This window comes from Coregonus clupeaformis, chromosome 1 (assembly GCF_020615455.1).
Source record: "Coregonus clupeaformis isolate EN_2021a chromosome 1, ASM2061545v1, whole genome shotgun sequence".
Taxonomy (NCBI): domain Eukaryota; kingdom Metazoa; phylum Chordata; class Actinopteri; order Salmoniformes; family Salmonidae; genus Coregonus; species Coregonus clupeaformis.
Window position 1 is genome coordinate 84,000,972 of NC_059192.1, and position 17,207 is coordinate 84,018,178.

Below are 17,207 nucleotides of genomic sequence, written 5' to 3' on the forward strand. Positions count from 1 at the left end.
GAGGATGGTCCTCCCCTTCCTCCTCTGAGGAGCCTCCACTAGTGAAAATGCTCATACCTTCTCCTACAACCTAAAACATAAACTACTGCAATTTAAGGTAATTTATAGGACTTACTACACTCCTGCCAGAATGCATGTAATGCACCCAGAAATGTCACATCTATTTTGGAGGTGCAAAAAGCACAAAGGTACCCTATTACATATTCTGTGGTTCTGTAACAAACTGACACCATTTTGGGATAATGTATGTGCTAGCATGTCATTGTGTCTAGGAATTTATATTCATCCATCTTTACGATTATGTCTGTTGGGAAATGTAAATATTGGTGATCAATATCAGATAAAGTTTTGTAATCTAGGTTTAATTGCTGCGAAAAATTTATAGCCATTAATTGGAAAGCATTGTATTCACCCTCTATAACAAACTGGAGGACAGAACTATCTAGTTAAATCCCTTTAGATATGGTATATTATAAAGTTAAACAAAAACTGAGATATTTGAAAGAATTTGGAAGACCTATGTTGATCACCTTGGAGAATGTTTTGTATAGTGGGCGTGTAGGAGCCAATTTAGGATTTTGTCAACATTAGTATAAGAGACATTTCTTGGTTTACTTCATGTTACATTGTTTCAGTTGTCTCATACTTTTTTGTTATGGGATACTGTCTCTTTAAGAGATCACGCAGTGGCTCATTTCCACTCTATTTGGCCTCGTGGGTTTGTTTACATTTTCGAACGCTAGTTGTAACTGTCATTTTTGGTCAGTTGTAGTTAAGCTGTGGAGTCACATGGTTTTCATACTGTGTCCTCGTTTTTGTTATCCCTGGGCGACATCATTGACCAAGGCTATGCATGTGAAGAACTCAGCCGTAGTGACGGCAAGGTATGGTACATACCACACCATGGGGTGTACCATCCGAAGAAGCAGAAGATCCAGGTGGTGTTCGACAGTGGGGCGTTGTTCCAAGTTACCACGCTGAACAACCAGCTGCTACAGGGGCCAGATCTCACCAACACTCTGATAGGTGTAATCACCAGATTCAGACAAGAAACAGTTGTGACTATGGCTGATGTGGAAGCCATGTTCCACCAAGTGGATGTGCCTGCCGAAGATTCTGACCTTCTCAGATTCCTCTGGTGGCCAAATGGTGACATCAGTCAAACCATGGAGGAATACAAGATGGTGGTTCACTTGTTCGGGGCAACCTCGTCCCCAAGTTAGTCAGCTCAAAAGAGGAAGCTGTGTCACTCTATCATGACCTGAGAGCTATCTGTAGAAAGGGAGGATTCCGGCTACCGAAGTGGGTGAGCAACAGTCGTGCCGTACTGTCGGCTATCCCTGAAGAAGAGAGAGCAAAAGAGGTCAAGGACTTTGACCTGGATCAAGACGCACTCCCTGTGGATTGTGCATTGGGTATACAGTGGTATTTCCAGTCTGACACCTTCAAGCTCAGAGTTGTCATCCAAGACCCTCACCAGAAGAGGGATCCTTTCCATAGTGAGCTCGATCTACAATCCATTGGGGATCGGAGCGCCAGTGGTTCTGCCAGTGAAGAAGATCCTGCAAGAGCTGTGCAGACTGAACCTAGGCTGGGATGATGTCGTGCCAGATCAGCTTGCCCAGCAGTGGTCCGACTGGATGAAGGCACTCCATCAGTTGAAAGACTTTGGAGAAGGTCAGTGCTTTAAACCCGCAGGCTTTGGAGAGTCAACGTTCGCTCAGCTGCAACACTTCTCAGATGCGAGTGAAGGCGGCTACGGTACAGTGAGCTACTGCTGCAACGGAACAGCCACGATTAAGTACATTGTGCCTTCGTCATTGTGAAGGATAGAGTCGCTCTGCTCAAACATACCACAATTCCCCTTATGGAGCTCACAGCAGCAACCATGGCAGGACACATGGACAAGATGATGAAAAGAGAGCTGCAGCTTGAAGATTACGTTTTGTGGACGGATAGTACAGCCGTACTGAAGATCATCAGAAACATGGCTCTCTATGTAGTTTTTAGTAATTGTTTCACGTTTTAGATAACAATTAGGGGCCGGTAATATGGGAGCCAATTTAGGATTTTGTCAACATTAGTATAAGAGACATTTCTAGGTTTACTTCATGTTACATTGTTTAAGTAGTCTCATGCTTTTTTGTTATGGGATACTGTCTCTTTAAGAGATCATGCAGTGGTTCATGTCCACTCTATTTGGGCTCATGGGTTTGTTTATATTTTAGAACTCGTTGTAACTGGCACTTTTGGTCAGTTGTAGTTGAGCTGTGGAGTCATACGTTTTCTTACCGCATCCTAATTGTTGTTATCCCTGTGGAAATAATTGTAAGTACCTGAATATACTTACCTTTAGTATAGTTACTTACTTGAAGATCTGTGGATACCTGTACATACTGGAAACCTGTTGAATAAAGTAATTTGGTTTTGGAGTCCGTGTGCGTTAGAGTGAGTGATGCGCGTCTACCATACAGCCTCAAGCTAAGCTATCGCTGCTCCTACAGGGCATTTTGTTTTTGTGTTGTTGTTTGTGAAGTAGAAAAACAATTAAAAAAACAAATGGTCAATTATCTAATCTAATAGGTTAATGAAGAAGCGGAGGCAGTATCGGTAAAGGTGTGTGTGAAGGTTTGTCTGTGTGTATTTGGCAAGTTGCATGAGAGCTCTAAAGCAGCTTTGAGTAAAAAAACTTGAGGTAGAAACCACAGTGTAGAAATTAAACTGTGTAGGTGTTTTTTCTTTTATGGTGTGAGAAAGTTGCGAGATGTTCTGTGTAAGTGTGATTGTGTTTATTCATCTGTGTGCATTCTCAGTACAGGAAACCTCAGTGTATTTGTGTTTAAACCATAGCACTTGTTTTCTGATTACACCATCTAACTGTGACACTCAGAAAGCAGAGAGAGAGAGAGAGATGTTTCATGTGTATCCAACAGACAAATGAAGACACAAGGAGAATCAGTTCAATTTTGTAAAAATAGTGCTCTTTAATATAAATTATTGAAATATCTTAGAAATATAAATATGTGCAAAGTTCATTCTTTAATTTATCTTCTGAAATGCTTTTATTTTATTTTAGTTCCAGATAGTTGGGCTTGCACTGTCTGCCATTCTAGTGGCAAGGTTATGAGCAGTCTTTATAAAAGACAAGTACTTCTGGCACACACATGTAGCTGGGCTGGTGCTACACATTATGTTGCTATGACGATAATAAATGTTACAAATTACAAATGTTGCTCTTCTACGAACTAGGCTCCTATCAGGAAGACATGGATTTAGCTAAACACGACATCATCACCGTCTTCATCATTATCTTCATCATCAAATGAAGGGTTTGTTGTCTATGTTTCAAAACAATCTTACCTACTCATCCTCCTCACCACTCACTCTCTCACCCCTTCTCCCCAATCACCCTCGCCTGTCCCCCCCTCATCCAGCCTTGCCCTTACTCGTCTTCAGCACTCTACCCTCACCCTTCAATCCCCCCCAGACTACGTTCTGCTTCAGTTGTTGTTTCATGATGTGTCCCAAATGGCACCCTATTTTCTATTTAGTGCACTACTTTTGACCAGGGCTAGTGCCCTATTAAGGGAATAGGGTGGCATTTGGGACACATATTGTTTCTGCCTGCCTAGAAATATAATAAGATCCACTGTTAGCTTTGGGGTAGAGCAAGAGGGAGATCTATCTATCTAAATAAGAGAGTGAGTGAGGGAGAGGTGTTATAATAGTGTTATCATACATTTTCTCTTGTGAATAGATGGATGGAGAGATGGGAAGAAAGACAAACGAAGAGAGGGAGAGAGAGACGCAGAGGCATCTCCATCACATTCTAACAGAAGAGCTACCAAAGCTGCAGTTACAGTGCCGTGAAAAAGTATTTGCGCTTCAGCTTCAGCTCACAGACGGATGGCCTGACATTCTCCTGTAGAATTCTCTGATACAGAGTAGAATTCATGGTTCCTTCTATTAAGGCAAGTCGTCCAGGTCCTGAGGCAGCAAAGCATCCCCAAACCATCAAACTACCACCACCATTATGCCTTGCGAAAACCAAACACTGCATTCCACAGTAAGAACCTTATACCAACAGTCAAGCATGGTGGTGGTAGTGTGATGGTTTGGGAATGCTTTGCTGCTTCAGGACCTGGACGACTTGCCTTAGAAGGAACCATGAATTCTACTCTGTATCAGAGAATTCTACAGGAGAATGTCAGGCCATCCGTCTGTGAGCTGAAGCTGAAGCGCAGCTGGGTCATGCAGCAAGACAATGATCCAAAACACACAATCAAGTCTACATGAAAATGGTTAAAAAGCAACACATTTTAAGTTTTGGAATGGCCTAGTCAAAGTCCAGACCTAATCCCAATTGAGATGTTGTGGGAGGACTTGAAATGAGCAGTTCATGCTTGAAAACCCACAAATGTCGCTGAGTTAAAGCAGTTTTGCATGGAAGAGTGGGCCAAAATTCCTCCACAGCGACGTGAGAGACTGATCAACAACTACAGGAAGTGTATGGTTGGAGTCATTGCAGCTAAAGGTGGCACAACCAGTTATTGAGTGTAAGTGTGCAATTACTTTTTCACACAGGGGCATTGGGTGTTGCATAACTTTGTTTATGAAATAAGTATGTAATTGTTGTGTTATTTGTTCACTCAGGTTCCTTGTTTCTAATATTAGGTTTTGGTTGAAGATCTGATAACATTCAGTATCAAAAATATGCAAAAGTAGAGAAAATTAGAAAGGGGCAAATACTTTTTCACAGCACTGTAAACTGCATGTACGTGCGCGCGTGTTTGTGTGAGGCTAGTGGCTGTCTTCAGCCATGATCCCCCACACCCTCCTATGAGGCAATGCTAGTTGGCATACAGCAGTGGAAATGTGTACGACACCACACACACAAACACTTTAACTCTGCTTTGGGCCCCTCGTTTGACATACACTGCTGTTCTCCAGACTCTCTCTCCTTTTCTCTCATTACACCTCTCTCCCTGTCTCTCCCTTCCTTTCCCTCCCTCTCTCACAGTCCATTGAGACCATTCAAACAGGAGAAAAAGGAGGAGATGAAAGCCTCTACTGATCAATAGAAGAAGCTATACCTCAGCCACAGCAGCACAACAAACCCAAAGACAACCTTCTGGTCACACTCCTAAAGCCACAAACAGCACTGTGTATGTGTGTTTGCTTGCGTGTGTGCCGGGTTTACGGTCTGCGTTATCGACCTATCACAATCTTTTTGACTACCCAATCACACCACCCGCTGATCACAGCACCCACTGGGAGATTGGGTCACTGCCTGAGAGGGCAACGACTTTTGACCCCTCCAGCATCGTCTTGACTCCCATCAACGGTCTGTCCAGGAGCGGAGGAGTATCAATTGTTACCTATATGAGGTTCCACATGATAAGAAAGCAGTGGCATCGATCTGGAATAGCTTACCCTCTCCAAATCCTATCCTCAACCGTTAGAGGGGAAAACCCCAAACCTGAACTGTGTGAGTTTTTGTGTGTTAGATGGGGGCATCGTACTCCTCCAAGAAGTTCCTGAGTGTGTGAGGGAGCTGGTGTGTGTCTGGGCGGTCCGGGCCCCCCAGGTGTCCGTTCAGGGTCCTCCTACACAGGTGTTGGAGGGAGGACAGGGAGGAGGGGAGGGGCCGACGCAGCTCCAACGGAACCTTCTCTTCCCCTGAGTAGATCAGATACACACTCCCAGTCCCCGACCCCACAGTCTCCCCCGCCGCCGCAGCCGTGCCTCCCCCCGTCCTTACCCCAGCCCCAGTCTCCCCCTCTCCTCTTCCTCCTGCTGCTGCTGCTTCTCCACCTCCTCCCTCCTTCCCCATGTAGTGTCCAATCAGTTTGAGCACACAGTCGAAGCGCGGGGGCATGTGTGTGCAGCGCGGGTCAGGTTGCAAGTAAAAGCTTCCCCCCTGGCTGTGGATACGGAGGTTCTTGGTCCCGCGGGCCGTTTGGACCGACAGTGTGAAGAAGTAGTGGTTGTCGGACGAGTCTCGGACCAGGAAGGTCCCGGGGGGCTGGGAGCGGAGCAGAGAGCTGGCCTCACGACCCCCCACTGCACCCCAGTAGAACCCACTCTCTTGTAGCTTACGCACCGCACACAGCACCTGGAGCAAGGAGAAGAATAGGTTACTTACTGTATATGACACGGGTATGACAAAACCCTTTTTTTTACTGCCCTAATTACATTGGTAACCAGTTTATAATAGCAATAAGGCACCTAGGGGGTTTGTGGTATATGGCCAATCTACCACGGCTAAGGGCTGTATCCAGGCACTCTGCATTGTGTCGTGCTGCAGAACATCCCTTAGCCATGGTTTATTGGCCATATTCCACACCCCCTCGTGCCTTATTGCTTAAATATAATAGTTGATGACAATAATAACTACAATACATACACTATCGTTTGACATATTCAATCTCGCCCTATCCCAGTCTGCTGTCCCCGCTTTCTTCAAGATGTCCACCATTGTTCCTGTACCTAAGAAACTAAATGACTATCGCCCCGTAGCACTCAATTGTCATCATAAAGTGCTTTGAGAGGCTAGTTAAGGATCATATCACCTCTACCTTATCCGACACCCTAGACCCACTGCATCTTGCATACCGCCTCAATAGATCCACAGATTATGCAATCGCCATCGCAATGCACACTACCCTATTCCATCTGGACAAGAGGAATACCTATATAAGAATGTTGTTCATTGACTACACCTCAGCCTTCAACACCATTGTACCCTCCAAGCACATCATTAAGCTTGGGGTCCTGGGTCTGAACCCCGCCCTGTGCAACTGGGACCTGGGACTTCCTGACGGGCCGACCCCAGGTGGAAGGTAGGCAACAACACCTTCAATACGCTGATCCTCAACACAGGGGCCCCACAAGGGTGTGTGCGCAGCCCCCTCCTGAACTCCCGGTTCACCCATGACAGCGTGACCACTCACGTCTCAAACTCAATCATCAAGTTTGCAGACGACACAACAGTGGTGCTCCTGATTACCAACAACGTCGAGACAGCTGGCAGGGAGGAGGTGAGGACCCTGGCGGAGTAGTGCCAGGAAAATAACCTCTCCCTCAACAAGACGAAAGAGCTGATCATGGACTTCAGGAGACAACAGAGGGAGCACGCTCCCATCTACATTGACGGGGCCGCTGTGGAGAAGGCAAAAAGCTTCAAGTTTCCTCGGCGTTCACATCACTGACAATCTGAAATGGTCCACCCAGAAGAAGGTGCAACAGCACTTTTCAACCTCAGGAGGATGAAGAAATTCATCTTGGCCCCTAAGACCCTCACAAACCTTTACAGATGCACCATTGAGAGCATCCTCAATAAATAGGCCATAGTGCAAAATAGTTACAATTTCGTATTAACACTGGAATGATAGATGTGCAAAAGATGATGTAAGAATAGAGATACTGGGGTGCAAATTACCAAAATAAATAACAATATGGGGATGAGGTAGTTACGTGAGCTAATTTCAGAATGGCTGTGTACAGGTGCAGTGATCGGTAAGCTGCTCTGACAACTGATGCTTAAAGTTAGTGAGGGAGATAAGTGTCTCCAGCTTCAGAGATTTTTGCAGTTAGTTCCAGTCATTGGCAGCAGAGAACTGGAAGGAATGGCGGCCAAAGGACGTGTTGGCTTTGGGGATGACCAGTGAGATATACCTGCTGGAGCGCAGACTACGGGTGGGTGTTGCTATGGTGACCAGTGAGCTAAGATAAGACAGGGATTTGCCTAGCAGTGATTTATAGATGACCTGGAGCCAGTGGGTTTGGCGACGAATATGTAGTGAGGGCCAGCCAACAAGAGCGTACAGGTCACAATGGTGGGTAGTATACGGGGCTTTGGTGACAAAACTGATGGCACTGTGATAGACTACATCCAATTTGCTGAGTAGAGTGTTGGAGGCTATTTTGTAAATGACATCGCCGAAGTCATGGATCGGTAGGATAGTCAGTTTTACGAGGGCATGTTTGGCAGCATGAGTGAAGGAGGCTTTGTTGAGAAATAGGAAGCCAATTCTAGATCTAACTTTTGATTGGAGATGCTTAATGTGACTCAGGAAGGAGAGTTTACAGTCTAACCAGACACCTAGGTATTTGTAGTTGTCCACATACTCTAGGTCAGACCCGCCGAGAGTAGTGATTCTAGTCGGGTGGGCGGGTGCAAGCAGCGTTCGGTTGAAGAGCATGCATTTAGTTTTACTAGTGTTTAAGAGCAGTTGGAGGCTACGGAAGGAGTGTGTATTGCGTTGAAGCACGTTTGGAGGTTTGTTAACACAGTGTCCAATGAAGGGCCAGATGTATACAAAATGGTGTCGTCCGCATAGAGGTGGATCCGAGCGTCACCAGCAGCAAGAGCGACATCATTGATATACACAGAGAATAGAGTCGGCCCGAGAATTGAACCCTGTGGAGACTGCCCCCATAGAGACTGCCAGAGGTCCAGACAACAGGCCCTCCTATTTGACACATTGAACTCTGAGAAGTAGTTGGTGAACCAGGCGAGGCAGTCATTTGAGAAACCAAGGCTATTTAGTCTGCCAATAAGAATGCGGTGGATGACAGAGTCGAAAGCCTTGGCCAGGTCAATGAAGACGGCTGCGCGGTACTGTCTTTTATCGATCACGGTTATAATATCGTTTAGGACCTTGAGCGTGGCTGAGGTGCACCCATGAACAGCTCGGAAACCGGATTGCATAGCGGAGAAGGTACGGTGGGATTCGAAATGGTCGGTGATCTGTTTGTTAACTTGGCTTTCAAATACTTTCGAAAGGCAGGGAAGGATGGATATAGGTCTTTAACAGTTTGGATCTAGAGTGTCACCCCCTTTGAAGAGGGGGATGACCGCATGAAGCTTTCCAATCTCTGGGGATCTCAGACGTTACGAAAGAGAGGTTGAACAGGCTAGTAATAGGGGTTGCGACAATTTCGGCGGCTAATTTTAGAAAGAAAGGGTCCAGATTGTCTAGCCCAGCTGATTTGTAGGGGTCCAGATTTTTCTGCTCTTTCAGAACATCAGGCTGCTGCCCTATGTACATAGACATGGAACACTAGACACTTTAATAATGTTTACATAATGTTTTACCCACTTCATATGTACAGTGGGGGAAAAAAGTATTTAGTCAGCCACCAATTGTGCAACTTCTCCCACTTAAAAAGATGAGACAGGCCTGTAATTTTCATCATAGGTACACGTCAACTATGACAGACAAAATGAGGAAAAAAAAATCCAGAAAATCACATTGTAGGATTTTTTATGAATTTATTTGCAAATTATGGTGGAAAATAAGTATTTGGTCAATAACAAAAGTTTCTCAATACTTTGTTATATACCCTTTGTTGGCAATGACACAGGTCAAACGTTTTCTGTAAGTCTTCACAAGGTTTTCACACACTGTTGCTGGTATTTTGGCCCATTCCTCCATGCAGATCTCCTCTAGAGCAGTGATGTTTTGGGGCTGTCGCTGGGCAACACGGACTTTCAACTCCCTCCAAAGATTTTCTATGGGGTTGAGATCTGGAGACTGGCTAGGCCACTCCAGGACCTTGAAATGCTTCTTACGAAGCCACTCCTTCGTTGCCCGGGCGGTGTGTTTGGGATCATTGTCATGCTGAAAGACCCAGCCACGTTTCATCTTCAATGCCCTTGCTGATGGAAGGAGGTTTTCACTCAAAATCTCACAATACATGGCCCCATTCATTCTTTCCTTTACACGAATCAGTCGTCCTGGTCCCTTTGCAGAAAAACAGCCCCAAAGCATGTTGTTTCCACCCCCATGCTTCACAGTAGGTATGGTGTTCTTTGGATGCAACTCAGCATTCTTTGTCCTCCAAACACGACGAGTTGAGTTTTTACCAAAAAGTTCTATTTTGGTTTCATCTGACCATATGACATTCTCCCAATCCTCTTCTGGATCATCCAAATGCACTCTAGCAAACTTCAGACGGGCCTGGACATGTACTGGCTTAAGCAGGGGGACACGTCTGGCACTGCAGGATTTGAGTCCCTGGCGGCGTAGTGTGTTACTGATGGTAGGCTGTGTTACTGATGGTAGGCTTCGTTACTTTGGTCCCAGCTCTCTGCAGGTCATTCACTAGGTCCCCCCGTGTGGTTCTGGGATTTTTGCTCACCATTCTGTGATCATTTTGACCCCACGGGGTGAGATCTTGCGTGGAGCCCCAGATCGAGGGAGATTATCAGTGGCCTTGTATGTCTTCCATTTCCTAATTATTGCTCCCACAGTTGATTTCTTCAAACCAAGCTGCTTACCTATTGCAGATTCAGTCTTCCCAGACTGGTGCAGGTCTACAATTTTGTTTCTGGTGTCCTTTGACAGCTCTTTGGTCTTGGCCATAGTGGAGTTTGGAGTGTGACTGTTTGAGGTTGTGGACAGGTGTCTTTTATACTGATAACAAGTTCAAACAGGTGTCATTAATACAGGTAACGAGTGGAGGACAGAGGAGCCTCTTAAAGAAGAAGTTACAGGTCTGTGAGAGCCAGAAATCTTGCTTGTTTGTAGGTGACCAAATACTTATTTTCCACCATAATTTGAAAATAAATTCATTAAAAATCCTACAATGTGATTTTCTGGATTTTTTTCCCTCAATTTGTCTGTCATAGGTGACGTGTACCTATGATTAAAATTACAGGCCTCTCATCTTTTTAAGGGGGAGAACTTGCACAATTGGTGGCTGACTAAATACTTTTTTCCCCCCACTGTATGTATGTATGTATGTATGTATGTATGTATGTATGTATGTATGTATGTATATATATATATATATATATATATATATATATATATTATACAGTTGAAGTAGGAAGTTTACATACACTTAGGTTGGAGTCATTAAAAAACTCGTTTTTCAACCACTCCACAAATGTCTTGTTAACAAACTATAGTTTTGGCAAGTCGGTTAGGACATCTACTTTGTGCATTACACAAGTCATTTTTCCAACAATTGTTTACAGACAGATTATTTCACTGTATCACAATTTCAGTGGGTCAGACGTTTACATACACTAAGTTGACTGTGCCTTTAAACAGCTTGGAAAATTCCAGAAAATGATGTCATGGCTTTAGAAGCTTCTGATAGGCTAATTGACATAATGTGAGTCAATTGGAGGTGTACCTGTGGATGTATTTCAAGGCCTACCTTCAAACTCAGTGCCTCTTTGCTTGACATCATGGGGAAATCAAAAGAAATCAGCCAAGACCTCTGAAAAACAATTGTAGACCTCCACAAGTCTGGTTCATCCTTGGGAGCAATTTCAAAACGCCTGAAGGTACCACATTCATCTGTACAAACAATAGTACGCAAGTATAAACACCATGGGACCACGAAGTCGTCATACCGCTCAGGAAGGAGACGCGTTCTGTCTCCTAGAGATGAACGTATTTTGGTGCGAAAAGTGCAAATCAATCCCAGAACAACAGCAAAGGACATTGTGAAGATGCTGGAGGAAACAGGTACAAAATTATCTACATCTACAGTAAAGCTAGTCCTATATCGACTTAACCTGAAAGGCCACTCAGCAAGGAAGAAGCCACTGCTCCAAAACCACCATAAAAAAGCCAGACTACGGTTTGCAACTGCACATGGGGACAAAGATTGTACTTTTTGGAGAAATGTCCTCTGGTCTGATGAAACAGAAATAGAACTGTTTGGCCATAATGACCATCGTTATGTTTGGAGGAAAAAGGGGAAGGCTTGCAAGCCGAAGAACACCATCCCAACCGTGAAGCACGGGGGTGGCAGCATCATACTGTGGGGGTGCTTTGCTGCAGGAGGGACTGGTGCACTTCACCTAATAGATGGCATCATGAGGAAGAAAAATTAAGTGGATATATTGAAGCAACATCAAGACGTCAGTCAGGAAGTTAAAGCTTGGTCGCAAATGGGTCTTCCAAATGGACAATGACCCCAAGCATACTTCCAAAGTTGTGGCAAAATGGCTTAAGGACAACAAAGTCAAGGTATTGGAGTGGCCATCACAAAGCCCTGACCTTAATCCTATAGAACATTTGTGGGCAGAACTGAAAAAGCGTGTGCGAGCAAGGAGGCCTACAAACCTGACTCAGTTATACCAGCTCTGTCCGGAGGAATGGGCCAAAATTTACCCAACTTATTGTGGGAAGCTGGTGTAACTGAGTCAGGTTTGTAGGCCTCCTTGCTCGCACACGTTTTTTCAGTTCTGCCCATAAATGTTCTATAGGATTAAGGTCAGGGCTTTGTGATGGCCACTCCAATTCCTTGACTTTGTTGTCCTTAGGCCATTTTGCCACAACTTTGGAAGTATGCTTGGGGTCATTGTCCATTTGGAAGACCCATTTGCGACCAAGCTTTAACTTCCTGACTGATGTCTTGAGATGTTGCTTCAATATATCCACATCATGATGCCATCTATTTTGTGAAGTGCACCAGTCCCTCCTGCAGCAAAGCACCCCCACAGCATGATGCTGCCACCCCCGTGCTTCACGGTTGGGATGGTGTTCTTCGGCTTGCAAGCATCCCTACTTTTTCCTCCAAACATAACAATGGTCATTATGACCAAACAGTTTTATTTTTGTTTCATCAGACCAGAGGACATTTCTCCAAAAAGTACGATCTTTGTCCCCATGTGCAGTTGCAAACTGTAGTCTGGCTTTTTTATGGCGGTTTTGGAGCAGTGGCGTCTTCCTTGCTGAGCGGCCTTTTAGTTTATGTCGATATAGGACTCGTTTTACTGTGGATATATATACTTTTGTACCTGTTTCCTCCAGCATCTTCACAACGTCCTTTGCTGTTGTTCTGGGATTGATTTGCAATTTTCGCACCAAAGTACGTTAATCTCTAGGAGACAGAACGCGTCTCCTTCCTGAGCGGTATGACGGCTGTGTGGTCCCGTAGTGTTTATACTTGCGTACTATTATTTGTACAGATGAACGTGGTACGTTTAGGCGTTTGGAAATTGCTCCCAACGATGAATCAGACTTGTTGAGGTCTACAAAAAAATTTCTGAGTTCTTAGCTGATTTCTTTTGATTTTCCCATGATGTCAAGCAAAGAGGCACTGAGTTTGAAGGTAGGCCTTGAAATACATCCACAGGTACACCTCCAATTGACTCAAATTATGTCAATTAGCCTATCAGAAGCTTCTAAAGCCATGACATCATTTTCTGGAATTTTCCAAGCTGTTTAAAGGCACAGTCAACTTAGTGTATGTAAACTTCTGACCCACTGGAATTGTGATACAGTGAATTATAAGTGAAATAATGTAAACAATTGTTGGAAAAATTACTTGTGTCATGCACAAAGTAGATGTCCTAACCGACTTGCCAAAACTATAGTTTGTTAACAAGAAATTTGTGGAGTGGTTGAAAAACTAGTTTTAATGACTCCAACCTAAGTATATGTAAACTTCCGATTTCAACTGATATATATATATATATATATAGTGGGGAGAACAAGTATTTGATACACTGCCGATTTTGCAGGTTTTCCTACTTACAAAGCATGTAGAGGTCTGTAATTTTTACCTGTGAGAGACGGAATCTAAAACAAAAATCCAGAAAATCACATCGTATGATTTTTAAGTAATTAATTTGCATTTTATTGCATGACATAAGTATTTGATGACCTACCAACCAGTAAGAATTCCGGCTCTCACAGACCTGTTAGTTTTTCTTTAAGAAGCCCTCCTGTTCTCCACTCATTACCTATATTAACTGCACATGTTTGAACTCGTTACCTGTATAAAAGACACCTGTCCACACACTCAATCAAACAGACTCCAACCTCTCCACAATGGCCAAGACCAGAGAGCTGTGTAAGGACATCAGGGATAAAATTGTAGACCTGCACAAGGCTGGGATGGGCTACAGGACAATAGGCAAGCAGCTTGGTGAGAAGGCAACAACTGTTGGCGCAATTATTAGAAAATGGAAGAAGTTCAAGATGACGGTCAATCACCCTCGGTCTGGGGCTCCATGCAAGATCTCACCTCATGGGGCATCAATGATCATGAGGAAGGTGAGGGATCAGCCCAGAACTACACGGCAGGACCTGGTCAATGACTTGAAGAGAGCTGGGACCACAGTCTCAAAGAAAACCATTAGTAACACACTACGCCGTCATGGATTAAAATCCTGCAGCGCACGCAAGGTCCCCCTGCTCAAGCCAGCGCATGTCCAGGCCCATCTGAAGTTTGCCAATGACCATCTGGATGATCCAGAGGAGGAATGGAAGAAGGTCATGTGGTCTGATGAGACAAAAATAGAGCTTTTTGGTCTAAACTCCACTCACCGTGTTTGGAGGAAGAAGAAGGATGAGTACAACCCCAAGAACACCATCCCAACCGTGAAGCATGGAGGTGGAAACGTCATTCTTTGGGGATGCTTTTCTGCAAAGGGGACAGGACGACTGCACCGTATTGAGGGGAGGATGGATGGGGCCATGTATCGCGAGATCTTGGCCAACAACCTACTTCCCTCAGTAAGAGCATTGAAGATGGGTCGTGGCTGGGTCTTCCAGCATGACAACGACCCAAAACACACAGCCAGGGCAACTAAGGAGTGGCTCCGTAAGAAGCATCTCAAGGTCCTGGAGTGGCCTAGCCAGTCTCCAGACCTGAACCCAAACCTGAAGGATCTGGAGAAGGTATGGAGGAGTAGGCCAAAATCCCTGCTGCAGTGTGTGCAAACCTGGTCAAGACCTACAGGAAACATATGATCTCTGTAATTGCAAACAAAGGTTTCTGTACCAAATATTACGTTCTGCTTTTCTGATGTATCAAATACTTATGTCATGCAATAAAATGCAAATTAATTACTTAAAAATCATACAATGTGATTTTCTGGATTCTTGTTTTAGATTCCGTCTCACAGTTGAAGTGTACCTATGATAAAAATGACAGACCTCTACATGCTTTGTAAGTTAGAAAACCTGCAAAATCGGCAGTGTATCAAATACTTGTTCTCCCCACTGTGTGTGTATACATATATATATATATATGTATACATACATACATACATACATACATACATACACTGCTCAAAAAAATAAAGGGAACACTTAAACAACACAATGTAACTCCAAGTCAATCACACTTCTGTGAAATCAAACTGTCCACTTAGGAAGCAACACTGATTGACAATAAATGTCACATGCTGTTGTGCAAATGGAATAGACAACAGGTAGAAATTATAGGCAATTAGCAAGACACCCCCAATAAAGGACTGGTTTTGCAGGTGGTGACCACAGACCACTTCTCAGTTCCTATGCTTCCTGGCTGATGTTTTGGTCACTTTTGAATGCTGGCGGTGCTTTCACTCTAGTGGTAGCATGAGACGGAGTCTACAATCCACACAAGTGGCTCAGGTAGTGCAGCTCATCCAGGATGGCACATCAATGCGAGCTGTGGCAAGAAGGTTTGCTGTGTCTGTCAGCGTAGTGTCCAGAGCATGGAGGCGCTACCAGGAGACAGGCCAGTACATCAGGAGACGTGGAGGAGGCCGTAGGAGGGCAACAACCCAGCAGCAGGACTGCTACCTCCGCCTTTGTGCAAGGAGGAGCAGGAGGAGCACTGCCAGAGCCCTGCAAAAGGACCTCCAGCAGGCCACAAATGTGCATGTGTCTGCTCAAACGGTCAGAAACAGACTCCATGAGGGTGGTATGAGGGCCCGACGTCCACAGGTGGGGGTTGTGCTTACAGCCCAACACCGTGCAGGACGTTTGGCATTTGCCAGAGAACACCAAGATTGGCAAATTCGCCACTGGCGCTGTGCTCTTCACAGATGAAAGCAGGTTCACACTGAGCACGTGACAGAGTCTGGAGACGCCGTGGAGAACGTTCTGCTGCCTGCAACATCCTCCAGCATGACCGGTTTGGCAGTGGGTCAGTCATGGGGTGGGGTGGCATTTCTTTGGGGGGCCGCACAGCCCTCCATGTGCTCGCCAGAGGTAGCCTGACTGCCATTAGGTACCGAGATGAGATCCTCAGACCCCTTGTGAGACCATATGCTGATGCGGTTGGCCCTGGGTTCCTCCTAATGCAAGACAATGCTAGACCTCATGTGGCTGGAGTGTGTCAGCAGTTCCTGCAAGAGGAAGGCATTGATGCTATGGACTGGCCCGCCCATTCCCCAGACCTGAATCCAATTGAGCACATCTGGGACATCATGTCTCACTCCATCCACCAACGCCACGTTGCACCACAGACTGTCCAGGTGTTGGCGGATGCTTTAGTCCAGGTCTGGGAGGAGATCCCTCAGGAGACCATCCGCCACCTCATCAGGAGCATGCCCAGGCGTTGTAGGGAGGTCATACAGGCACGTGGAGGCCACACACACTACTGAGCCTCATTTTGACTTGTTTTAAGGACATTACATCAAAGTTGGATCAGCCTGTAGTGTGGTTTTCCACTTTAATTTTGAGGGTGACTCCAAATCCAGACCTCCATGGGTTGATACATTTGATTTCCATTGATAATTTGTGTGTGATTTTGTTGTCAGCACATTCAACTATGTAATGAAAAAAGTATTTAATAAGATTATTTCATTCATTCAGATCTAGGATGTGTTATTTTAGTGTTCCCTTTATTTTTTTGAGCAGTGTACATACATACACACACACACATGTATTTATAGTCCGGACTCCGACATTGCTCTTCCTAATATTTCTTAATTCCATTCTTTAACTTTTTAGATTGGTATGTATTGTTAGATATTACTTCACTGTTGGAGCTAGGAACATAAGCATTTCACTACACCTGCAATAACATCTGCTAAATATGTGTAGGCGACCAATGAAAATTAATTTGATTTATCTACCAGAGGAAATATATTATACTATGTTGTAAAGATGAGAATTGGACAAACCAAGATTGGGGGAGGAATAATGACAATGGTTTTGCATTCAGTAAGAGGCTAGCTAGTTTACCTCTAGTACATGTAGAGCTGACTGACACAGTCATGACAGTATTTAACTGACCTGTTGGTAGTGTGCGTGTGAGCTGAAGGGTTTATAGCGCAGGGTGGGCAAATCTGACCCCTGACCTCTGGCCTCTGGGGGGGTCATGCTGCTCATGGTGGGGGTTCGTGGCTGCTGTGGGTTACCATGGCGCCCTGACCCCCCCGCTCGGCTCGTTGACCGAGGGGTGGGGGGTCCAGAGCAGGGAGGGGGGAGGGAGAGGAGGGGGCAGGAGGGAGATAC

At 45.0% G+C, this 17,207-nt stretch overlaps 1 protein-coding gene across 1 annotated transcript; it reads right to left on the bottom strand.

The window, feature by feature from the left end:
- Positions 1-4,691: 4,691 nt before the first annotated feature.
- LOC121567977 (suppressor of cytokine signaling 3-like) lies at positions 4,692-17,207 on the bottom strand. Its single transcript, XM_045223062.1, has 2 exons — positions 16,986-17,207; positions 4,692-6,115 (listed from the first exon to the last, which is right to left on the bottom strand). The coding sequence occupies exons 1-2, from the start codon at positions 17,079-17,081 to the stop codon at positions 5,504-5,506; spliced, it is 708 nt and encodes a 235-aa protein (XP_045078997.1). The 5' UTR covers positions 17,082-17,207; the 3' UTR covers positions 4,692-5,503.

Bases quoted from the DNA above. Each gene is read 5' to 3' on its own strand.
- LOC121567977 (XM_045223062.1), bottom strand. From the start codon at position 17,081: ATGAGCAGCATGACCCCCCCAGAGGCCAGAGGTCAGGGGTCAGATTTG. The intron at 6,116-16,985 runs GTCAGTTAAATA...TCCTTGCTCCAG, and splicing joins CACACGCACACTACCAACAG to GTGCTGTGTGCGGTGCGTAA.